At 34.9% G+C, this 27502-nt stretch overlaps 1 protein-coding gene and 1 long non-coding RNA gene across 2 annotated transcripts; both read left to right on the top strand.

The window, feature by feature from the left end:
* The first annotated feature begins 542 nt into the window (after window positions 1-542).
* Window positions 543-12354, top strand: LOC128551986 (uncharacterized). Its single transcript, XM_053532962.1, has 2 exons — window positions 543-1038; window positions 10353-12354. The coding sequence occupies exons 1-2, from the start codon at window positions 680-682 to the stop codon at window positions 11686-11688; spliced, it is 1695 nt and encodes a 564-aa protein (XP_053388937.1). The 5' UTR covers window positions 543-679; the 3' UTR covers window positions 11689-12354.
* Window positions 1604-4797, top strand: LOC128551987 (uncharacterized). The gene is made up of 4 exons (XR_008368940.1): window positions 1604-2385; window positions 2921-3083; window positions 3439-3536; window positions 3990-4797. It is a non-coding gene; the product is annotated as an uncharacterized LOC128551987 (long non-coding RNA).
* Window positions 12355-27502: the final 15148 nt, after the last annotated feature.

The raw sequence follows: 27502 nt of genomic DNA, 5'->3' as shown, positions 1-27502 counted from the left end.
GGCCCCTGTGACCTTGACCTTTGACAGAGTGACCCCAAAAACAATAGGGGTCGTCTACTCCAGCAGCCCTACAACCCTATAAAGTTTGAAGGTTCTAGGTCAAATGGTTCTCCAGTTATTGCTCGGAAATGAAGTGTGACGTACGGACGGACGGAAGGACAGAAGGACGGACGGACGGACAGACGGACGGACGGACAGGGCAAAAACAATATGTCTCCTGCGGGAGACATAATTATTAATCTTACCGCGGAGCCTGAAACTGTGCGACAGTTTATTGAATGGAGTCAATGATTTGAGTACCCTGTGACAATTATTTTGTAAATATATTTCACTGCGATACTTTTACAATCTTAAAGTTGATATTCTAAAATATCTTAGCAAATGATTTTTGTGTGACATACTGTACAATTATACAACACTCGTGATCACAATATTGTATTTAGTCGCTCCTGTTTCATATAAAGGATTTTAAAAAGAGTTTAATCTACCGTTTAAAACTTCCTGATCATATTTCATTTTGAAGATCATGTTAAAAACTTTAAGATCTTAAGTAAATTCTCGTCTACCATTATTTTTTGGTTATTTCAAATGTTGAACGATCGATAATATATATAGTTGCTTAAATTAACAGCTATGTATATGGGAAACTAAAGAAGTGTTTGGTTTTGAAAGCGTAAACATGGCGGAAGGAGGACATTTGTCACAAAGTGTGCTCGGGGCCTCTGAGGAAATATATGATTACAACTGTTCGCCGTGCGAAGAATCTGGAGTTTATAAGGAAGCACATAAATACTGTGATAGTTGTAAGTTGTATTATTGTAAGAAATGTCTCGGCGATCACAGAAAATTTCCGGCTTTAAGAGGACACCTGATAAAAGATGTGACCTGTCAGCCGAAACCTGCCATTCAAACTAGGGCAACTGGCGCATCAACACAACCAACTGAGCCGTGTGACAACCATCCCGAAGAAGTGATAAAGATGTATTGTGGTAAACACGATGTTGTCTGCTGCACTGTGTGTATAGCACTCGATCACAGGTATTTTAACTTTCTTTTAAGGCCTATGCTATTTTGACATATGTAAAATTCCTATGTAAAACTGAAATTGTCGTAACTACACGAGAAATGCATGGGGATCAAAGAGAAACTAATAATAATCAGAAAATGTATCTCCAAGTAAATTATAAAGTATCAAAAACACTCAAAAGCATGTCCCAACAGTGTACTAGAAGAAAATGCATAGAAATGTTCGGTGCAAGTATTTGATAACGTAAGTCTCTCATATTTATACAATATATATGTGTCCCGCCATGACATTTTTATCCCAAATGACACAAGCCTCGATATCGGTAAAATGACGTTGAAGTTGACGTCACTTAATTAGATATTTGTTTTCATTAATTTGTTTTTAAAGCAACAGCCATTAGTGTCAAAATCAATAATATCGGACGAAGATTTTTAAGTTTAAACGTTTCAACATTTAGTTATCGCACTAGTAGTGAAATATCACAAATACAGTAATGAGTAAATTAGCGAATTGTTTCCCTTTGAAATCTACACGCCATTAACGGTGTATACATGTGTGAAACTGTGTCAGAGAAAACATGCAGTTATTGCTCTGAATATACGCGGATATTTAAAGTGCATGGCGGATTTATTGGTTGTTATGATAAGTGTTTATTTTCATCATAAATTTATTCTAACTTAAGTAAAAAAAGAATGGAAAGACCGCTTCTTTTGTTGATGTATCGAAGATACAACTTGGCAGCGAAAAAATGGCCGTGTTGACATTTCGATCTGACTGTCTGCTGTCAAGTACTTTTAATATATTTTCTGTATATTTGTAAATTTTCATGATGGCAGAATATACTTGTAGCCAAGACAGTCAGGCATCTACTATATTAACACTGATTAAGTACATTCTGTATGAAATTATTTTCTATCTAGAAATTGTAAATAAAAGGAATATTTTACATTTTTTTAACTGTCACAGATGTGAACTGGTGAATAATTACATGGTCATTATGCACATACAGTAGAATCTATGACAATTGGAAAAGAAAAGTACAATAACACAGGAAAAGTGGTGTTTTAAATTGTCACTTTTTGTTGTAATAGCAACTAAAATAGACCTCCTGAAAATTTCTAAAAAATTCTACATGCAATTTACAATAAAAACTACTTTTTTCATTCTCACTACTGCCTGTACTGGCAGACAGCATACTGGTAGGCTACTAAATAAATGAAAAATTCTTTGTTTATATTTTTTCAGGACAACCTCCAGCAGTAAGAGATATAAAGGTTCATTGCAGTTTTGACTATGCTCAACAAGTATTGTACACATACTATGCTCAGCAAGTGGAGTTGCTGTGAATTCTCATGCAGGTATAATATTTAAAGTTAGTGTTTACATTCATATCAGTGTCAGTATCCTCAAATGCATTTTTTTTCAATATCAATTTTAACTATGAAATTCCATATACTGCAGCATTACTAAATTAAATTCCACGTCTTCAAAACAACCATGACTCTATAAATAAAAGCTACAAGCCTACAGTGCACACTTTACATTGGAATTTACAGTGACACCTTAATAACAGAAATTTGGGTAAGTGAAATTATCTAAAGGAAGTTGTGTTTTGTTAAGACTTGACTTTACTATTAATTTCTTTGCTTGTTTTTTTCACTGAACTTTTTGTAAATCCCTGAAATCATAGTGAAATGGGATTGAAAATACTGCATTGCTTTATAATAAAGATGCTGTATAATAAGCAAATTGGAATTCAATTAAATTTTGATAAATGCAAGTTGTTGTCAAGCATTATCTATAAGAAATGATCGACTGTTTTGGTAAGTGTTGATTCACTCCAATTTGATGAGGACTTTAATACATTTCTCATAAACTGTTCTTGTTTTTAAGGCTCTCAGATTTTCTACCTAGTGTATGAAAAGTACAGTACTGCTGTTGGAAGAGGAGTATCTATGGTCCACCATCACTTCAAGCATCATGGCTATGGATAAAAGAAGGTTTCATTACATATGGACAATTATATTGGACAAAATAAGAAAAGTGTTCTAATAAGGTAAGAATTCCCAATAAATAAAGAAATATTTATTAAGCACACAGAACTTGATGCTGAAATATTTAATTTCACAGTATGATCATATACTTCAGTTTGGAAAGTCACTGGTTTTCCAGTTTATATATATATGTGCATACTTTTATGTAAATGAAACATCATAACTCCACTGATAAACATTGATTTACAATTTGAATATTGCATACTTACATAACATACTGTATTAAAAAATTCAACTGTGTAGCTGGCATTTAATTGTTGTAATAAAGTGATGCTATGTTATATTCTAAGGACTACACTATTGCTACTTAAAAGTTATTGTCTAAGAATTCATTGTTTAAATATACCCTTATTTCAGTTCTGGAATGTGGCTGGTTATGATGGGTCTACATGATTGACTTGGAGTACAACCTGATGGAGGCCGGGCTTGCAGATTTCAGTCCTAAACATGTTTAGGTATATTTGGCTTGTCACCTCTTTAAGCAGTTAAGTTTCTTTGAAATAATCAAGTATTGATAAAACTTGCTGCAGAGTTCATGTCTGTAAATAGGCCACTTATATTAAGATGCCACATTTTCTGTTTCTTTTTATGTTGTTAAAGAGTGTCTAGCTCACTGCAAGCCAGTTCAACAGAAATAACATAATTGTAATAAAGTAACTGTTTTTTCTTAACCAGGTTAAAAAACTATTTGTTAAAACGAGATCAAAATCATGGCCCTTACTTGATGTAAAATATGTGCGATGGTTGAAATTTTTGATGAAAAGAGGTTGTCATTACTATAATAAAATTCTAAAATGTAATTTAATGTAATTATGTGTGGGCTGTCTTATGGACAGCTGTTGTTCAGGATTGAAAAAAGGGTTATTAGTGTTCTTTGTCTTAAATATTTGCTATATTTATCATTACAGAATGTCTTCTGCATGACCTAGTATAGTATTCTTGAAGGATTATAACTTCAACACAGAGACAGAGATTAATATTTTAGGCAGGGGATTGGCATGACAGGCAAATTCTCCAACCGTATTACCATTCCTGAGCTGGATGCCAGTCGACAGTCGTACCTGTATAATGAAATAGCGCCCCTTTGCAGCAACAGCAATGTATGCTCAAAACCAGCAGTACCAAAGCCATTAAAATTGAGAACTCTGTCATTTAAAACGAAGAATGAATGGAAAAAAGTGTTTAACATTTAAATTAAGACAGAGAAAGAGCTAAGCTCATTTGGTATTTTCTGAAATTTCAATTAATTTGAAAGTGTTTTTGATTTTTTAAAGGTGTACTAGACCCAAATTCCATATAATATGAATATGAACAAATGCTACATATAGTTATGTAAACATTGAATTAACAAGTTTATGGTGTCAGCAGTACTATGCATTGGTTAAATATTGACACACTGTATGTATGTAAGGCTGAACACAGTATAAATGTGAAATTCCTCTAAGACACTGGAAGATTTTTCAACAATCTACTGTTTAGTACTGCACGACATAAAATTCTAAATGGAGCTCTACATACACAGTTGATTTATACATTAAGCAAAGTTAAATATATTTATTGATGATTTTCTACATTTGAAGTAATTACCTAAATATTAAATATTTTAGTGAAGATATATTTTATGCAACTATATAAGTTGAAAAAAGCTACCCTCCAGGAAGAATATTTTGAAATGATACTTTTACTTGAAAATTTATGTGAAAAATGAAGGAAATAGATGTTAAAATGAATTCTTTATTTTATAAAAAAATGTTGTTGCCATGGAAACAGAACTTGAGTATTAAGTTTATCTGCTTTCATACCAGAGTAATATGACTTTTAATTATAATTATGTAAACAATTTAATGTTATGTAATCATCACTGATACTTTTAATTTTCAATTGACACTGTCATTTAGCAATGCATCTTACATTTGAAGTTACAATATTAGATATTTATGGAATTGCTTTTAGATATTTTTGAGATGAATATAAATCAGAAAAATCACAAATTCTTGTTCTTCTAGAGAACTAATATACATTTTATAAATTTACATTTTTTTTGCATCAAATGTAGGCTAAAATGTCTGTTAAATTGACATTTAAAGCAATTCTTGTATTTTGTTGCTATGGAAACATGAATTGTGACAATTTTTTGAATATAAACTAGCATATTTATAGCAAGAAGGCATTATCAACTGTGCTAATCATGTTAAATACTTTTGATATTGATGGCAAAATATGAAATTAAAATATATGATAAAAGTAAATGATTTTAGTATTTGTCATTATTATTAAACAAAAAGTGCAAGTTTGCGATGGGGAGTTATTGTACAAAAAATGCTATACTTTTGATATTTTAAAACACGCAGGTCTAAAATTTTGAATTTATGTTAAGGACACATGTACAGTTCAGAATATATGAAAAACTCAGTTTCCATAAAAATGTCATTTGGGACCATTTTGTCATGGCTTGTCACATATATTAATAAATCAAGGATATGTCAGTGTAAATGAGCTGAGCGTTAGTTTTCTAAGAAATCGCCGTAAAACTGTGTTACACAAATCACACGTGCACCGCTCTTTTACAAAAATATGTCCGCCATGTTTTCTTCAGTGAACGAAATAAAAGTAGTGTTTTACCTTGGATTTCATTATTGTATAGTACGATTCACTTTCTAATCTAAATAAAGCATCACTTTTTTATAACATCCCACCGTCCGATCTTTCTGATCACTTAACGATCACTCACAATTATAAAATAAATCCAAAGTGTCATCAAAGTTATCACTTTACACGGCTTCATGGACATCACGACCTACTAACATTAAATTTGTAATCATGAGCCAACCAAACAAATGATGAAAGATCGGGACTTTTTCAAAGATATGTTTTATTTTCTGCAATTTTCTGATATTCTAAACTTTAAACAATCGAATAGTATGCACAGAAATAACGAGGAATTTATGCAATATAGCCTTTAGTTTAAATTTTGGACCTATCTATTTCCAGCCCAACAACAGACACGTATATGTCACAAACCCGGCTTGTCCTCGAGTAAAATGTCAAAGGTTACTAGAACATAAATACAATAAATAAACAATCGCTTACAATGTTTTTGTAAGTCCTGTAAGATGAAACGGCTCATGTTTATACATTCATATATATTCCGTATCGGGAACATTGACAATCACAGTTCGATCTTTTCCTCGAACATGAAAACAGTAACTTTTATTCCTTTGTTTACATTTCAAACATGACGATTAACATATACGTTCAAGAACGTAAATTTCGTGCTTTCCGACCCACATGGTGTGTAAACTGTTGTAATTAAAAGTACGGTGTATTCGGCAAACCATTTGTAATTTCTGACCGTAAATATCATTTTGAGTATCATTTATGTTCACGAAATTTAATTGAATATTTAAGTTTTATACTTGCAAAAAAAAACGTGATGGTCATGGTCGCTGACTTCGAATTCCCCGCCCATTACCGACGTGGGATGGAACCCTCACTTGATGTGTAAAACTTTTCACGTAAGGAAGCCATCCAGCTGAGGTTAGTGTCTCGATCTATGTACTAGTCTAAGCCCCAAAACATGTCTGGAGGGGCACTTGGAGTCTTTCCCCGCCATCAAAACCTGGGAAAAGTTCATTGTGTAGTTTCGGTGTTACTCTCATCATACAAAATAAAAATTGTTCCCGTTATGGTTTGTTTGTTTGTTTATATTTTTATATAAATGAATTTGCAAAAGTGTAATTGTTTGTTTCAGTGTAATGTGAAAATATATAATTACAATTATATATCAACAGTGAACGTCACATGCATTATATTTTCCCGAGGGTTAATGCTTTGATCTTATATATAAAACAAACATATTCCTAGTGTTTAAAAGGTAAAAGTAAAGGTCTTGTTTATTAAAGTGCCACTTTTATTGAAAGGGCCTGCCAATTTGGCTTATGAGACACCGTTATTGTGCTTTTCAATTACCTCCCAACTCCTACCACTATGCCAGGCGCCATGCGGATAGAAGTCGGTAACCATTCATTCAGCTCGCAGCTCAAGTACCGGCCTTATCGGATCGAATCCCGTGCCAAACACCCCCATTTATATGTATATGAGTATGTACTCGTGAAATTATATGTTAAGTGTAAATAGTATGTATTCACAGTGCAAATCATCCATGCTAATTAATACGTACGATATGTTTGCTTTCTCACTGTCTAACATGTCCGAAATGATCTATTCGATTTTTATCATAGAGTTCTAGTTTAATTTTCACCTTAAATTAAAGCAAACGTGTTCAATATAATTTTAAACTTTGAAGTTTAGTAGGTTGTAGCATTCTCTAGATCAAGGGTATTTTTATTACCTCCAGTAGTCAGTTATTTATTGTAAAAATGCTTTTTTAACCAAAGTGGAAAATATCAGGTACTTGAAAATGCAGCTTTCTGAAAGGTCAGTAAGAATTCTCGATGTCATTTGTCAGACATACCGTGTAAATAAATAATATTATTACATAATTAATACTGATATTTCTTTTGTTGCACTTTGCGGACTTATGATAAAGTTATATATATATCTGTCTGAGCAGTACAATCCCTGTATGCGCACTACGTAAGCGCTCGGGCCCTTCCCGCACACCATACCTATAGTTCGGACTTCTTTAATGTGTAAAGGCATGTGCACAAAATGACAAATTTTGCCAACACCTTGTAAATTGTAATGTGTTTTTTTAGAAAGTAATAAATGGAAATAGAAAAATAGCTCTCAGCTCATTTACACGAATAGTTCAGCTTTATTATGTATGTTATAGGTTTTCGCAGTTATGCAAGCTGACATAGAATACTGTCACCGAAAATTGTGACATGAACATACTGATAACTTTTCCCACTTTAGTCTTTTAATTAAAGTAAGAGTTCAGCACTTCATGGTTTGTATTGTCACATTGGAAAAAAGTTTGTTTTACAGTAACTTCGATCATATCATGTACCCCACCCACCTAATTCATAATTTCAAAATAGCATAGTTCTTAAATTCTATTTATTATATAGTAATATTACATTTAATTTTACCTGTTAATGATATTTCCTTAACAGTGGTCCAAATATAAATGACCATATTCTTTTACATATCCGATAACAAGATTTAAAAATTCTTCAAAACAACTGGGCAGGTTTACACCAAACTTTACAGAGATAATCCTTGGGTAGCTACCTTTCAAAATTGCCCAAATAATTAAAATCCATTCAGAACTGACCTGTGGTTGCCATGGCAACCGAAAGGAAAATGTTTAAAAATCTTCTCAGAAACTGTTAGTTCAAAAATATTTTGTTGAAATGATCTCTAGGTGACTTTCTACTAAAATTACTTAAGCCATTCTATTTCGTTAGAAACAAGACCGCCAGATATTTAGTATGTGAAAACAGAGCTTAGATATTTTACATGTGACATTGTCTGGTACTCCTTTACTAAGGGCCCATTTAAAGCTCCACACTGGGGTCGCCTATTTTTTTTATAGGCAAAAGTACTTTAAAAATTATCTGATCATTTTTCCTAGGCTGTTTAATCATAATTACCTGATGACCACAAGTAATTAGGGTCACTTGACGGTGACCTTGGCCTACTTACCTACTTTCTTGTTTTTTTTTAAGATACAGCCTTGAAATTTGGATGGCATATACAGTTTTGCACACCGATCTTAAAACTGACTTTCAGTGATCATGAATGTGACCTTCTGACCCACTTCCTAAATATTTTAGCATCAGTTTTACATTTTAAACATGTAGCTCACATTACTCAGGTGAGCGATCCAGGGTCATCATGACCCTCTTGTTTGCATTTGTTAGCAGTCTGAAGATACTCTTTTCGATTTTAGAATCAATTTGAAATGCAACAAAATGTATTTTTAATTTGAGTTTATCTAGATGGTACTTATATGTGGTCACACATTTTATGATAAACGAAGATACGGATTTTAAAGTTTTACTTAAAAACTATAATTTTCTATTTTGGCCCTTTCAGCCATATAGAGGTTTCAATTATGCTTTGATTTGATACAAACTTGCACAGAATGTTTATCTTGATGATCTGTAGACGAATTTCTAAACTGGGTTATGTGGTGTCAAAAACTAGGTCACCAGGTCAAATAAAAGGGAAAGAATTTTGGCATCATAGAGGCCACATTTATGATCCTATCTTCATGAAACTTTGTCAGAATATTTATTATACCAAATTTAAAACTGGGTCATGTGGGTTTAAAAACTAGGTCACCCGGTAAAATAAAAAGAAAAGCTTATTTACATCCTGGAGGTCATATTTATGACCCTATCTTCATGAAACTGGGTTAGAATGTTTATCTTGATGATTCCTAGGCCAAGTGCGAAACTGAATTATGAGGGGTCAAAACCTAGGTCACCACTCAGATCAAAGGAAAAGTTTGTTAACACTTTAGAAGGCACATTTATGACCCTATCTCCATGAAACTTGGTCAGAATGTTTATCTTTATGTTTCCAAGGCCAGGTTTGAATCTGAGTGATGTGGATTCAAAAACTAGGCCACTCACTCTAATCAAAGGAAAAGATTTTTAACACTCTAGAGGCCACATTTATGACCCTGTCTTCATGAAACTTGGTCAGGATGTTTATCTTGGTGATTCCTAGGCCAAGTTTGAATCTGGGTCGTACTCATCTTGAATAGTCTTAAGCATGACTTACTGCCATTCTTTCTTGTTTTTGAAGTTACAGAAAAGAAATTTGGACCACATGTATAATGTTTGATACTAATTTCAATACTCAACTTGAATAGTCTTATCTTGACCTACTGACCTACTTCCTTGTTTTTGAAGGTACAGCGTAGAAAATTGGACCACGTGTATAATTTTTAACAGATTTTAGTAGTTATCTTGTATAATCTTTACCATGACCCACTCACCTAGTTTGTGTTTGTTTTTGAAGCTTTAACAAAGAAATTTGTTCAAGCAAGCAACTGGAGTCAGGTGAGAGATATAGGTCATCATGCATGGCCCTCTTGTTTATAATTAACATGTCTCTTTTAGGTTTGTAGCGGGATCTTGTTTATACTTTTCAAACGATTTCTTTTTGTCAACTTTGTAGACGGTCGCTTCCTTATTTTGTATATTTTGGATCTGTAACCCATCTTTGGGTCATCATGATACTTCCTATGATTTGCTAGTCGAAATTTCGGAGATCTCCTAGACAACACTTTTCTTTTGACAAACAAATTTATTCTATACTACATATCATGACAGTTTGTAATGTATTATTTTTAGAGAGTGCAAAGACGTTCACTACATTCTAAAGCTGGCTAAAGATATCAGAACAAGTCAAGTATACATCGACTATGTGGAGGAGGTGAAAAGAATCAAAATCATGTATAAAGAAACTAAACAGTCCATCCAAGATGAATTACAAACAATAAGCAATGTTAAGACTGAAGTTATCAATGAAATAAAAGAGTACAAGCAAGAATTAGTTTCAAAAATAGAAGAACTCGAGAGTAGGTCGCTTGAGAGAGTGAATGAAAGGTATAAGCAAATCACAGAAAGAATGAATGTAACTTCAAGTCATGTTGATGAATTATTAGACAAGGTAACAAGACTTGTGCGAGAGATCGATAATACTAGTGAGGCACAGCTGTTTGTTCAAATGAAACAAATGAGACAAATGAAAAACGAAAACGATATGATTGACAAAGAAGTTAAAACGTTTGAAGGACTGAGTTTTTCATTAGACGACAGTATTAGAAATGCTCTCACTAATTTCGACGGACTTGCTATCGCAAACGTACCTCTAAAAATTCTTTCGAAGAAAGAGTTTGATATTATATTCTTTGATGACTTAAAGAACAAGTACGATGTACGTGATATATGTATCTTGGATGATGACACCTTGGTTATGACATGTGACGACAAACTGAAACGATTTACAAGGTCATTGAATAAACTGGCTAACATGTCGGTCCCAGGGGAACTGTGTGGTATATGCAAAACTTCAAAGTCAAAAGAATTAGCTGTTACAATAAGAGACAGGCAAACAATAGGGTTTGTTCAGTACACTGAAAGAAAAATGTCCATGACAAAATCGTTCAAAGTAGGTGTTTCATGCAAAGGTATTTGCTGTAGAGGTGACTACCTGTTCGTCACTTGTGGCGGAGGCGACGGTGACAATGTACTAGGTCATTTAAGAAAGTATGATATGAAAGGTAACCTTATATGCACAATTGACACTGACAATACCGGCCGACGAATTTTCACTTCTCCCCGTCTTATGACTCTCGATTCCAGCACAAATAACATATATACAGCAGACAGAGACAACGGAATAATTGTTCTTGACAGAAATGGAAAGATTAAAAGCCACTTGTATGATTCTTTTCTGAAGTATGGATTTGGTATTTGTCTTACAACTAGGAATAATAGTCTTGTGTCTGGCGTTCTTTCCTATATACATCAATATGATGAAAAATTCAGGAATGTAGGAACAATCTTGAGCCTTACGGATAAAATGCATTATCCTTTAGGCATACTAATTGATGAATCAAAGAAACAGTTAATTGTTGGCATGCAAAATAACAATAAAATACACGTTTTTGAAGTTGAATGTTAAACGAGACTGTATATATTTAAAGAAATAGGCGATATGCAGATATTTGTGTCTTTGTGTACGTTTTCGATAGGATGCTGTCAGAAACATGTGCATTCATATGCAATTTCATGTATATATATAACATTAGTCATTTTTGTGATTTTTGTGCAATTACTTCTATATTTTTAAACGTCTGATATAGATAAATCCTGTTTTGACAAGTTTGGACGTGTAATGCAATGTAGTAAATTTGTAATTAGGCGTTGTTATTCGACCATTGACAAATTCTTTCATATGATATACATCAATATGAGGATAATTTCATGAATGTAGGAACAATCTTGAAACTTACGGGTAAAATGCATTATCCTGGAGGCATACTATTTGATGAGTCAAAGAAACGGTTAATTGTTGGCTTGGAAAATCACAATAAAGTATACGAGTACCGTTATGACACTACATGTTAGAAATGTAGCTAAAATTCGGCCAAGAGTTGTTTCATTGGCATGTGTCTTCGTAAAATGTCCTCGTTGAAAGATCCTGTTTTGCCGCGTTCCCGTTTCGTTCCTATGCAAAATCAATGTTACTGACAAAGTAGTTTACATTGGCCATTCAATACCGGAGAGTTCATGTAAAAATGACTTTCGTCATCTGTTGCGGCGGCGACAATTATAACGTCCAATGTCATATTAACTGATTAAAAGGGTGGTACAAAAAGTAACCTAATCTGTAAAAATTAGAGTAGAGCGGGCGTAGTAATTCATTTGATACACTGACTATAAAATCAAGGGCAGTAACTGCCATCATCTGCTACTCCAAATAAGACTGATAAAAGTACCGTGTGTAGGTGCTTGACAAATGGTAAGCTAAGGGAAGCTTCTTCTGTATCCTGCACTAATAACATTCTTCTGTACGAGTCGCGGCTTAAATACAAACGAGCAAACAAACAGTTGACGCAAACACGAATCCTCTTCTAGCACATGTAACATATACTTAGGGAATAAGTTCTACTCGACAGGAATGATTAAATTAATAACCATTTGTATGATTTTGTTCCGAAGAATGGTTTAATTGTATGTTTTAACTACAAACAATATCATTTTGTGGCTAGCCAGTATTTCAATAGTATACAGCAACAAAGAAGAACTTCACGATTTGTCCTTTATACGTACTGCTCACAACAGGAAATTGTAAGCTTGATAAATATTGATGAAGTCTATGAATGTTAAATGAGACTCTATAAAATCAAACATAGAGGGTATTTTGTTGTAATTAAGTTTTTATGTATGCTTTTGAAACTTGTCCTTGATACAGTAGAAGTATATGAATTGGATACAGACTAAAACGGAGGTTGTTTCATTTCGTTTCTGAACAAGGATTGAATCTGCTTATATTTCTACAATTGAACATATGCACTGTTAGCTACGATAAAAAAACTTACTTAGTTTTCATCAAGTCATCCGAAATATTTTGTAACCCCTAACCCCAACCCGCACCAAATGTTAACAAACCTATTCACCTCCGTTATCCTCCCCCTTCTGCAAACCTCAAGGGACGGTGTTTTCCTGAAATGCATATCAGTTGTATCCAATAATTATGCCTTTAATTCGTGCCCAAACATGAAGATGAGGACACTTCTTTGTCTAATCAGCATAATTAGGGTCCAAATACAAGAAAGCATTGCGCTAAGCACAGATGATCGCCAGAGAGGATTAAAACCTATTGCCTGTATGAGAGTGTATTCATTTTGTATTTTGTTTTATTAGTGTGAGCGAAACATTTCGATTTGATATTCTTTTTCATGAGATGTATAATTATTAAGTTAGTTTAATTATTATGTTCTCTCTATATAAACTGAAAATGGACCATTTGTTTAAGATTAATGAGAACAGCTTTTGTCTGCCTTTAAGTTACACTTTCTTATAGTTAAGGAATGTTGCTGTTGAAACATGTGCACAAGTATGAAATGCCATACACACTTATAATAGTTTCGTGCCATTTCAGTGTGTTTATTTCTATATTTGCGGAAGTATTATGCAGGGTACTCTTGTTTATTTCAATAATGTTGCTTGTGATATGTTTTGAGATATCATTTAATGCAAATACTTACATTTTTGATTTTAGGCAACATTTCAACAAACATTTCAACAAACATTAATAAGGGCAAACTTGGCTTAAACTTATTTCTTCTAACCTGCAGCATCAATGTTGGACCATCTAAAGATGGGTTAGTTTTACTGTTAGTCTGTTAATCGCACTCTTGTTTACATTTTAATTATTTTTAGATAAGTAATCTGTATCTCAGTTCCAATAAGATAATGCCCTGTTACACTGTAAATAAACTTCACACTTTTGCCAATTTCTGTAATTTTGACAAAAAGTAGTAAAAATTACAAAGCTTTCTATATTAAACTGAAGATCAGTTTGTCTGTGAATGTGAAACTGTTTTATATCAACATCATTTCTTTTTAATATACATGAACTGTTTAGTTATAAAACAACTTGTCCTTGTATAATGGTTTGTTAGTAGGTTAACATATTAAGTATTTAACCAACTAATGACGATTTCCTAAAACTTAATTTGATTCTGATTGTGTTTCTTAATTTTTTTCTGTTAAACTTCCTTGTGTTGCCACTTCTGTTCATCGTAATAGGTCACATGCCGTGAAATAAAGAACTGCATGAAGTTGTAACCACATTTGACATACAAAATTCTCCAAACACGGATGTTGCGCTGCACGAAATTTTAAAAAAGAAAAGAAGAAAGAAAAAAAAATGTCATGACATTCGACTTTTAACAAAGTAAAATGAATGTCGTGCTCGATATTTGATATTTGAATTTTGTCTTTTTATGAAAGAAAAAAATACATGTCGTACAGTACCACATTGGACATTTGACAAAAACGAATATGTTTCGCTGTGAGGCATTTTTTTTAAAAACGGCAAAGGACTTCTGATCTATAATGTAATATCTGAGAACGAGTTCCTGAGGCAGAATATCAAAGCTGACTCTTATCGAACGCGTTATTATTTTACGAATGCCTTTTTAGCTCACCTGAACCAAACATTTAGCGTGAGCTATTGTGATCGTTCGTCGACCGTCGGCTGGTGTTAGATTTTCACCTTTAAACGACCTCTTCTAAGGAACCGCTGTAGGATCCTTGTAGGGTCGTCTCCCAACTGTGTTCAAATAGTTCCGTTTGACTGATTAAATTAGGAACTGAAAGAGCTGAAAAAAGACAGAAGACTTTAAATGAATTCTTCTCATGAATGGCTGGATGGATCATCTCCAAACTTAATCTGTAGCATTCATGTAAGGTCTTCTCTCATAATTGATACCTTTGACTGATATTAGGGGCCGGCATATCTAAAAAATAGAACCGCCGTTAAACGACTACGTCTTATGAACCACTTGATGGTTCATCATGAAACATAATCCGTAGCGTCATTGTAAGGTCCTCTTTCGATTTTGTTCAAACGGTTTCGCTTTACTGATATTAGGCGCTGTGAGAGCTAAAATAGAATCACCTTCAAATGACTTCTTCTGATGAATCGCTTTATGGATAATCACCAAACTGTTTGTAGCATTCTGTAAGGTGCTCTCTCGATTTTGTTCAAATGGTTCCACTTTATTTGTTGTAAGGGCCGCCAGAGCTGAAAAAATAGAAAAACCTTTATGACTTCTTCTAATGACCTGATTGATGGATTATCACCAGATTTTGGTCTGTAGCGTACTTGTAAGGTCATCTCTCATGTTTGTTCAAATAGGTCCGCTTGAATCTTTTAGGGGCTGCCGGAACTAAAAATAGAAAAAACTTTTAAATTAAACATAGTTTTTGCTTTTCATGATTTAGTGTGTCATTCATACCAAGGCCATGTCAGGTGAGCGGCTTAGGATCATTACTTGCATAAAGGCACAGTTTGCAGTGACTGGAATGACCTACGGTTTGAAGCCAATGCGAGGTTAAGAACGAGTTCTTATAATAGAGTAACGTATATAAATATATGTGTTTGGCTGAACATCGTCTATTTTTTATTACATTAAGAATGTTTACTGTAATAATTATGTGCTTTATCATGTTCACTCAAACAATTTCTGTCATTTTCATTTGTAAGGTCACGTGAGATTCGATGGACAACTACTCGTATTTATCATACATTGGAATTCGACTACCACTACCAGTTTATGAACCATGAAAATTCCATTGTCACAAAATAATATGTGTTTAAACTACTGAAACATTTGTTAAGCAAAATGTGACATGCATTTTCTTTTCTTGTAAGATAAGATATTATACGTATAATCATGGAGATGTGATTTATCTTTTTATTGCTAATTGTTAGTTATCACTTTTTTCCATCAGTGTAAAATGAAAATATGCATCTTGAATTATTCAAGCGATAAAAACAATAAAACAAACCGAGAAAAGGCGTTTTCAATTCAATAACATAATCCACAGAAAAGAATGTATGTGTGTTCGGGTTTAACGTCTTTTCCCACATTTTTTCAGTCATAAACGACAGTGTCTACTTGTAGTAGTGAGCACAATGCCCAACTATATAGTGCTGATTCAGTAGAATATCACGCCGTATATAAGTGACATGAAACCCCACCCAGTCACATTATACTGACACCGGGTTGACCAGTCGTAGTTCTATGCTCTTTAAGCCGAGCGCCAAGCGAGGAAGCTACTAGCACCATTTTTCGTCTTTGGTATAACCCGCACTCGAAGCGGAAGCTCTATCACTAGGCTACCCAGGCGGTTCCACAGAAAAGATATTTCAGAGAAACATTGCATGTACATGTAAAGTAATGAAAAAAAGGCAGCTGGAAATAGGTAACAAGGGCATTAGAATCACAAAAAGCCGCTTTCTGTTCAATGAAACTGATTATTCTTAAACATGAGGTACTGCTATGGAATTTAAAAAAATGGCTCCTTGTTTTTTCTCTCTATTTATGGGTAAAGAGTATCTATAGAAACCACTTATCTGATCACGGTTTTTTAGATGACTTTTTTCATCTGAAATAATTCAGACAGAGGAAGGATTATTAGACTTTTTTGACAGATTGACAGATTGAACAAACAGCTTTCATGATACTATAAAATTTACATATGGTTACTCTAAACATACAGCTACTGATAGAATAAAATGAAAATGGTACCCTGCATACTAGTATTAATGAAAAATAGATACTGCCATCAGTACATAGAATTTTCATGATGTCTCTTGTTAAGAGTCAGTCTTAACGTCGTTTTAGGAGTATTACTTCGGATTATACCATTTTTGACGAGGGAATGGCCAAACTCAGTGAATTCTTGCAAGCACGTAACTACCCTGCATGTGTTATGAATGTGACATTGAAGAAAGCCTCTTCTCTTAGAATGGAAGATGCTCTTGAATCACGTAATAACAAAAAATAAGGATAAAGTCATTCCTTCTGTATGTACTTACAACCCATCTTTGCCTAATATTGGTAAACTGATAAACCATCCCTAGAATATTCTTAAGTATTCGCAACATGAGAGTGGACTATAAACCTATTGTTGCTTAAAAAAGACCTAAGAATATTCAAGATGTTCATTCTAAGTTGAACAAGAAATACAGACTGGTAGTGTATGAAAATGTTATAGTCGTTGCTGAACCTACAGTTAAAATATAAATGAATCCAATTCATTTTCTAGTACCACCAATTCATCTTGTTGTAATGTAAGGTATGATCTGTCATACAGTTCAACTGATGTTATATACTTAATAACATGTAATAAATGTTTATTATGTGGTCATAGATTTGAAATAAATCATTATCGAGAAACAACAACTTAATGTTTCCGAACATTTTAATTCTTAAAAACATACTATTCAAGAGTCTTTTATGTCTATAGAGAAAGTATCTACTATATCTATCTAATACTCCTTTGAAACGTAACGAAACTTTTTGTGAAACAGTGTATTATTTTCAGCCAATTAAAAGTATACATGTGTTCATTTCTGTCCAGTCCCGCTGTTTTTTGGTTGAAGAATTATAAATTTACAATTTTTATTGATTCTTTAAGTAGGTCTACTTGTTTTTATTTGTAAATTTCTGAGCATATTATTTTTCTGATGTGGTTTAACGTCGCACCAACAAAATTATAGATCGTATGGCGACTTTCAAGCTTTCCACGGTGGAGAAAGACCCCAGGTGCCCCTTCGTGCATTATTTCATCATGGGTTAGTAAAACCACCGACCTTCCGTAAGCCAGCTGGATGGCCTCTTTATATGAAGAATTCAACGCCCCGAGTGATCGCGGCTTGAACCCATTGGTGAGGGGCAAGTGATTTGGAGTCAGCGACCTCAACCACTCGACCACGGAGGTTCCCCTCTGTGCAGACACAACAGCTGAGAAAGGTGACCTCATCGTAATAGAAACAAACAAACAAACAACAACAAACAAACAGACAACAAAACCCAGACAAAAACCAATTATTAAATTATCATTCTTACCGCGGAGCCTGAAACTTTGAAGAAGAAGGTTACTCAATCACTTTAAAGTTTTAATCTTGTTTCATATCAATGATGTGTACACAGTTTAAAACTTCCTTATTAATTTCATTTTGAAGATCATGTTTTACTAATGTTTTTATAACGTCGAGGTTGAATATCTTAAGTAAATATTCGTCTACATTTATCTTTTGTTATTTCAAATGTTGAACGATCAATAATTGTTGTATAACAGCTATGTATATGGAAAACTAAAGTAGTGTTCAAATTTCTTATGAAATCGTAAACATGGTGGAAGGAGGGAACTTGTCACAAACTGTGCTCGGTGCCTCTGATGAAATTTATGATTAAAACTGTTCGCCGTGCGAAGAATCTGGAGTATATAAGGAAGCGCAGAAATACTGTGATAGTTGTAAGTTGTATTATTGTAAGAAATGTCTAGGACAACACAACACATTTCTGGCTTTAAGAGGTCACCTGATAAAAGATGTGACCTCACAACCGAAACCTTCCATTCAAACTGGGGCAACTGGCGTATCAACACTACCAACCGAGCCGTGTGAGAACCATCCTGAAGAGGTAATAAAAATGTATTGTGGTGAACATTATGTTGTCTGCTGCACTGTGTGTATAGCACTCGATCACAGGTATCAATACATTTGATTTTACCTATTATCTTTAATTCCTTAACAGTGGATCCAAATATAATGGCCATATTCTTTTACATATTCGATAACAAGATTCGGACAAATTCCTGTTGTATAAAGAACGACGGCTGAAAGATATAATTACATATCGATATGTTAATTTAAAACTATTAACACAGTTTATACAGCCAGTTTATGGCCTAAACGTATCACATTAAAGACACACGAGAGAAAAAGTATAAACATGTTTTATAATCTCATGAGGCACTACGTTTGGGTTTCTTAAAAATGTTTACAATGTCTCTACTTTTTACTTCTTTGGATGAAGTACTTACTTTAAACGATAAAAAATGTAATTGCTATCGCACGCTTTTTGTGACATACGATTTACGACTTTGTTTGCATTTGTTAACAGTTTGAAGATACTTTTTTCGATTTTAGAACGTAATTTGAAAAGCAGAGTTGCAGCAACAAAATGTGCTTTCAATTTGATTTTATTAAGCTGGTACTTATCTGTGGTTACGCATGTTATGATAAACGAATATAGGGATTTATGATTAACGTAGATACAGTTTAAAAACTATAACGCTATCTTTGTAGGTGGGGGTAAAATTAAGCCATTAGATTACACAAATTTGGTTTTACACTAAACTGGTAAACTATATTTTAATCGTATTATACTATGTGCGTGAAATTAGCCAGAGCAGCCTGAGTAGCCAGAGTTCAGCCAGAGCTCAGCCAGAGTTTAGCCAGAGTAGCAGAGTTCAGCCAGAGTTTAGCCAGAGTAGCCAGAGAAGTCAGAACTCTGGTTACTCTGGCTAGCCAGAGTAGCCAGAGTTCAGCCAGAGTAGCCAGAGTTCAGCCAGAGAAGTCATAACTCTGTTTACTCTGGCTGGCCAGAGTAGCCAGAGTTCAGCAAGAGTAGCCAGACTTCATCCAGTATCCAGAACTCTGGTTACTCTGGCTGGCCAGAGTAGCCAGAATTCAACCAGAGTAGGCAGAGTTTCTAGATTTTTAACATGTTCTGGCTACTCTAGTCAGCCAAAGTAGCCTCAGTAGCCCGAGTCACCAGGATATCATTTGCTCTGGTTACTTTGGCTGTTTCTAACAGAGTAGCCAGAGTTCAGCCAGAGTAGCCAGAGTTTCTAGGATTTTAACATGTTCTGGCTACTCCGGTCAGCCAGAGTAACCAGATCCCGTGTTCGCAAAATATTTTCAGTCTTAGCTGAGTTTGATTATGAAACTTAATATGTCATTTCTATGTAAATAGCATGTTTAAAACTGAATTTCAAGTTAATAACTATTTTCAAGTGGTTAATTAAAGTAGCTCTGGTTACTCTGGCTGGCCAGAGTAGCCAGAGTTTCTAGGGCTTTAACATGTTCTGGCTACTCTGGTCAGCCAGAGTAGCCAGAGTAACCAGGTCCCGTGTTCGCAAAACATTTTCAGTCTTAGCTGAATTCGATCTTGAAACTTAATATGTTATTTCTTTCTAAACAGCATGTTTAAAACTGAATTTCAAGTTAATAACTATTTTCAATTGGCTATTTATAGTAGCCATAGTAGCCAGAACTCTGGTTACTCTGGCTGGCCAGAGTAGGAAGAGTTCAGCCAGAGTAGCCAGAACTCTGGTTACTCTGGCTGGCCAGAGTAGGCAGAGTTCAGCCAGAGTAACAAGACTTTATTAGGATTTTAACATGTTCTGGCTACTTATACCAAAGCAGCGTAACATCAATGCTTGAAACTTAAATGGCAGACACTAGAACATAGAAGACTACATGCATCCCGAATAATGTTGTACAAATAACCATTAATCATATCATTCAGTTTTAGTTTTAATATTACATATGCCATGTTTTTGTGATTTTCCTACATATCTGCGATATGTCACATGTTTAATTGTTAAGCGCCCTTGAACGTATATTTTATATTAAATGGGCGCTCAACAAATCTGGATTAATAATAATAATATTATTAATAATAATAATGATGATGATGATGATAATAATATAATAATGATAATAATCTCATATACTAAGTTTTTTCTGCAATGGATGCAATATGGTGTTACAGTATTCTAATTGTGGGCGAACGTATGTTTTTAGGCAGTTTCTTTAATATTATTGTTATTACATTGTACATATTGTTTTATAAATCTGAGAGTGTTACTAGCTTTTGAAGATGTAATTTCAATATGTGTTTCCAAGTTAAGACATCACTAATAGTAATTCCAAGATATTTAGCATTTCCTGTAGTTTTTAGGTATTGATTAAGTAATTTATATGGAATTTTTTAATCAAAGATGATATTTTTCTCTCTTTTTTTTGAGATTCCTATTACTTCGCATTTATCAGGATTGAATTCCATAGACCAATTGCGTTCCCATTCTTCTAATTTTGTCAAATCATCTTGAACTTTGTAAGAGTCTATTAACGAGTCTATGTTGAGGTGTATGATAGTGTCATCAGCAAATAAGCGTATTCTACCTTTAACAGAGTCAGGAATGTCATTGATAAAACAAAGGAAGAGACAAGGACCAAACACTGAACCTTGAGGAACCCCCTGATAGAACTGGTAAAGAGTGTGAGACTTCAACTACTACAGATTGAGAACGGTTACTAAGGAAAGATTGAATCCAGGATAGAGAGATTCTGTAGACACAAAGTTTCACGATTTTATAGAGAAGGAGTTGATGATCGATCTTGTCGAAAGCTTACGAGAAATCCATTACAATGAGACCTGTTTGTTTCCAGATTGGAGATTGTCAAAAGCTTCTTGTGTAAAGGATAATAGTTGAGCCTCACAGCTATGTTTGGAACGGAAGCTATATTGGAAAGGTGTGAGAAGATTGTTGACTATTTCGGTTCTCTCAAGATTGATTTTTTTTGTGTTTTCTGTATCAAGTGATTCATAAAACGGACTTCTGCCAGAGAAGCCAGAGTTTCTAGGGCTTTAACATGTTGCGAAATGACCCTTTTTTGTACCCTCAGGTTTTTTTAGTGTTTCATGTATCAAGTCGTTCATCAAACGGACTTCAAAGAATTGTCTTACTTATCAGTTAGCAGTCCTATAACTGTTTAATCCAAACACAGTCAATATCGTTTCATACACGGACACAAGTAATACCGAGTTAATACAACATGGAATGTTAATTGTCTGATGGCATAAGGTGACCACAATCAATTTTTGAATGGCATTTTGCGTTTTGATTGGCATGTCACAGGTACCTACCTTTTTCCAAGGGTTTAGATGAAAAACCGTTATTAAGCCGCTTTAAGTGTATGTGTTCACATGTCAACATTTCGTCAACTTCCACAACTTTAAAATGCAAATTTCAGGAATTGGTTGCTGTTAACAAGTATGAAAAATTTATTCTCCAATTTCTTTATATTATGTCTTCAAGTTAATTCATTTGGTACAAATTCAAGGCAAACACTGAAGTTAAATAAATAAAAAACCAGAAGCCTTCAAATAAATATTCTTTATTTTTACACTCAAAGTTTTATGGAATTCACTGCAATTGTTTATGATATCAATATAAACAAGAGGACCCATATGGTCCTGAATAAGGTCCTGAATCGCTTATCTGGACCTTGTGGGTTATGACAGTCATAGTAAAAATTCACAATTTGTAATTGTTAACTCTAAATTCTGGGCATTCTGGAAATTTTAAACTTATATTGTATAAGATTAGAAGTAGATTGATAATCCACAGAAAGACACTAATATTGCCCTGGGGGCGGTGATTCAGTCAAGTTTGAAAGAACTCCATTATAAATTTTGCTAATTTACATGTAAAATATTTCAGCTCTTACCCTTGTGGCTCTGAAAAAGATTTTTGCTATCATCTAAGTATATCATGTTTTTTTCTATATAAAACTTAAGTAGGAACCATTTTGACTCTGGGGTATTGATTTGAACATGTAAAATATCTTAACTCTTGTCATTGCAATTCTTTTGAGAAGATTTTAAAAGATTTTCCTGTAAGACTTTGCAAGCTCATTAGCACAAGCGGGGGCAATTTTGACATCAGAAGGACATGATTTGCTCAATTTTAAGAGAGGCATTCACTAGGCCATGCTACATACAAAATATATATAGTCTGGGCCTAAAGGAAAATAAGAATATTTTTATAGGATTTAATATATCACTCAATGTGAAACTTAAAGCCCCAAGGCAGATCCAATATGACCCCGGAGTCCATGATTTGAACAATTTTGAAAGAGATGTACTTGCCAATGCTTCTTGCAAAATATCTAAGCTCTGGGTCTTGTGATACTTGAGAAGATTTTTAAGGTTTTACAATATAAAATGGAATAAGTACTGAGTTCAGTCAAAGAGCCTGTCTCAATCTGATAGACAAGACAAAAGTTGATCACAAAACCTCAGCTTGTCATACAGTGACACGAGCTAAAAAAAAGTCAAGTATAGTGTATGAGGGTCATTCAATATATAATGGTAACTATTAAATATCATTTAATCTGACTTAGTCTTACCTATCAATTTTGTTCAGTAATGTAAATTGACTTTCACCATTTTCACACTGTTATGTACGGCGTTCCGTTTGGACAATCGTGACTTTTTATTTAATACTAAACCGCGATGCACGATGGTACGATGATACACTTGTTACATATAAAACACTAAAAAATCAAACCTGAGAGTACCAAAAGGGTCATTTCGCAATAGGTATTACAGTATCTGCTCTGGCTATTCTGGCTAGCCAGGGTAGCTAGAACCAATGGACATCTCGAAAATTCTGGCTGTTCTGGCTAGCCAAAGTAGCCAGAGCAATTGACATCCTGGTTACTCGGCTACTCTGGCCAGCCAGAGTAACTACATTTCTGGCTACTCTGGCTGAACTCTGGCTATTCTGGCCAGCAAGAGTAACCAGAATTCTGGCTACTCTGGCTGAACTCTGACTACTCTGGCTAGCCAGAGTAACCAGAGTTCTGGCTACTCTGGCTACTCTGGCTAAACTCTGACTGAACTCTGGCTACTCTGGCCAGCCATAGTGACCAGAGTTCTGGCTACTCTGGCTACTTTAAATAGCCACTTGAAAATAGTTATTAACTTGAAATTCAGTTTTAAACATGCTATTTAGATAGAAATGACATATGAGTCGCGCCATGAGAAAACCAACATAGTGGGTTTGAGACCAGAATGGATCCAGACCAGCCTGCGCAGGCTGGTCAGGATCCGTGCTGTTCGCTAACAGTTTCTCCAAGTCAAATACGCTTTAAAAGCGACCAGCATGGATCCTGACCAGACTGCGCAGATGCGCAGGCTGGTCTGGATCCATGCTGGTCGCAAAGCCACTATGTTTGTTTTCTCATGGCACGGCTCAATTATTAGATTTCGTAATCAAATTCAGCTAAGACTGAAAAACGTTTGTGAACATGGGACCTGGTTACTCTGGCTACTTTGGCTGACCAGAGTAGCAAAAACATGTTAAAATCCTAGAAACTCTGGCTACTCTGGCCAGCCAAAGTAACCAGAGTTCTGGCTACTCTGGCTGAACTCTGGCTGCTCTGGCCAGCCAGAGTAACCAGAGTTATGACTTCTCTGGCTGAACTCTGGCTACTCTGGCCAGCCACAGTAACCACAGTTATGACTTCTCTGACTGAACTCTGGCTACTCTGGCTGAACTGGCTGAACTCTGGCTACTCTGGCTGAACTCTGGCTACTCTGGCTTAACTCTGGCTGAACTCTGGCTAATTTCACGCACATACTAGTGTAGTAACATTTGACGTTGACATCATTTTAAATAAAGAAGGCGTTGGTTGAGTTGACTTTGTTTCTGTTATTGTTGGCCGACACAATTACAGGTCATATAGCGATTTTCCAGCTTCAATGGTGGTGTCCGTCCGTGCATTATTTCATCACGTGCGGGCACCTGGGTAGAACTATTGGCCTTACGTAAGCCAGCTGGATGGCTTCCGCACATGAATAATTCAACGCCCCGAGTGAGGCTCGAACCCACAGCAGAGAGAGGCAAGTGATTTGAAGTAAAAAACAAAGACAAATATCAAACAGGGAATGCCACGTACCAAAAACGCAGTCTCCCCAAAACGAAACCCACAGCACGCAGACGCGCACACCACAAACACATACACGCGCACACACACAAAGCCAACACATTAGCATACCACAAACACACACACACACACACACACACACACACACACATACACGCGCACACGCACAAAGCCAACACATTAGGACAAAACAAACAAACAAAGGAACACAGTGGGGCACCGCCTTGGAACGGTCAGTGGCAAAAACACCACTGGGGAGCTTAAACCGGTTTATAGTCAGCGACCTTAACCACTTTACCAGGGAGGCCCTCAAGTTGACTTTGTCTAGGTAGGTAAAGATGGAAGAAATATCGATTTCGGAGATTCACATAAACAAGACTTGTTTTGACAAACAGATATCGTCTATACTACATACCATGACAGTTTGTAATGTATTACTTTTAGAGAGTGCAAAGACGTTCACTACATTCTAAACCTGGCTAAAGATATCAGATCAAGTCAAGATTACAACGACTACATGGAAGAGGTGAAAAGAAGCAAAACCGTGTACGACGACACTAAAAAGTCCATCCAAGATGAGATAGAGAAAATGAGTAACGTAAAGACTGAAATTATCAAAGAAATAAAGGTGTACAAGCAAGAATTAGTTTCAAAAATAGAAGAGCTTGAGAGTAAGTCGCTTGAGAAAGTGAATGAAATATATAAACATATCACAAAAAGAATGAATGTAACTGCAAGTCATATTGATGAATTATTAGACAAGGTATCAAAACTTGTGCGAGAGATCGATAATACTAGTGAGACACAGTTGTTTGTCCAAATGAAAAAAAAAACGAGACAAATGAAAAAACGAAAACGATATGATTGACAAAGAACTTTAAACATTTGAAGGACTTAGTTTTTCATCAGACGACAGTATAAGAAATGCCATCGACGGCGTCGACTGGTTGCTATCGCAAACGTACCAGTCAAAATTCTTTCGAAGAAAGAGTATGATATTATATTCGACGATGGCGAATGCAACAAGTTCAATGTGCGTGATATGTGTATATTGGATAAACTTTGGTTATGACATGTTACGTTACGACAGATTGAAACGTTTTAGTAGATCATTTAAAAAAATGGCTAATATATCGGTCCCAGGAGATATATGTGGTATATGTAAAACTTCAAGATCAAAAGAATTAGTTATTGCAATACGAGACAAGCAAACAATCCAGTTGCTCAGTACACTGCTAATACTATGTTACTGACAGAATCGTTCACAGTAGGCGTTCCATGCAAAGGTGTTTGCTGTAGAGATGAGTAATTGTTCGTCACCTGTGGCGGAAGCGACAATGACAAAGTCCCAGGTGATTTAAGACAGTATGATATGAAAGGAAACTTTATCTGCACAATTGACAGTGACAATACCGGTCAACGAATCTTCACATCTCCCCGTCTAATGACTCTTGATTCTAGCACAAATAACACACACACACACACACACACACACATATATATATATATATGCAGATGGAATAATTGTTCTTGACAGGAATTGAAAGATAAAAAGCCATTTGTATGACTCTTTTTTGAAAAGTGGATTCCGTATTTGTCTTACAACTACGAATAGAATAAGATTCTTGTGTTCAGTATTGATAGTATACATCAAAATGACGAAAATTACGGGTAAAATGCTTGCACCTACAGGCATACTAGTTGATGAATCAAAGAAACGGTTAATTGTTTGCATCGACAGAAACAATAAAATATACGTTTATGAAGTTGAATGTTAAACGAGATTGTAAATGTTTAAAGAAATGGACGATATGCCGGTACTTGGCCAGATATTCGTCTCTTCGTGTATGTTTTCGACAGGTTGCTGTCAAAGTAATGTACATTCATATCCAATTTCATATACATTTATAAATAAATATAATTAAATGCAGTAGTCGGAACTTTCAACCTTTCGGCCTTCATCAGCTGCGTTTATTTAACAATGTTTACAAGAAAACGGAAGTGACGTTATGTCTTTGACGTTCGTTTTGGCCCCAACATCACATGTCTGTAACTTAGTGGAGCACTATTCTTTGGTGTTTATGCCATAGCGTCGGTACGTCCTTAGTTTGTTTTTCCATAAGTTCTCAATGATTTTGCAGTATAGGTCCATGCAGCTTTTCCAGTCCCATCACCGCAAAGTCGTCCTTATTGTGGCCGTTAGTGTTGAAATGGACGGCCACTGGATCGTCATATTTCGTTCTAATCATATCATGGATATGTTCAATAAGTGTCTGTGGTACAAAAAGTGCCACCGGTTTCCCCTTGACTTTAATCATATTCCGACTGTCAGATACCACAGATCTATAAACTAAAAGTTAATTTAAACGACTCTTGAAGACTTTACAAGTAAATGCTCAGTAAAATAAAAGTGAACAAACATTTGGATAAGATAGGGCTGAGCTGTTCCTTGGACTTAAGTCTGTCAGACCATTTCTTTAATGTAAGGAATGTATAATGATATGTCTGTTCCAACTTTCACGTTTACTTCTTCTTTGAGTTATCATTTTCAGTAAAGTGGTCCAAAAAGCATTTTAATACGCCCGTTTTGGAAAAACGGGACGTATTATGTGATGGCGCGTACGTCCGTCCATCTGTTCGTCATGATTCGTGTCCGGAGCATAACTTT

The sequence above is a fragment of the Mercenaria mercenaria genome, unplaced genomic scaffold, assembly GCF_021730395.1.
Source record: "Mercenaria mercenaria strain notata unplaced genomic scaffold, MADL_Memer_1 contig_1910, whole genome shotgun sequence".
Classification (NCBI taxonomy): Eukaryota; Metazoa; Mollusca; class Bivalvia; order Venerida; family Veneridae; genus Mercenaria; species Mercenaria mercenaria.
This window is presented reverse-complemented; position numbering and strand designations above follow the sequence as displayed.

Excerpts from the sequence above, each read along its gene's own strand:
- LOC128551986 (XM_053532962.1), top strand. The coding sequence starts at position 680 with ATGGCGGAAGGAGGACATTTGTCACAAAGTGTGCTCGGGGCCTCTGAG. Across the intron at positions 1,039-10,352 it reads TGTATAGCACTCGATCACAG|AGAGTGCAAAGACGTTCACT; the intron begins GTATTTTAACTT and ends TATTATTTTTAG.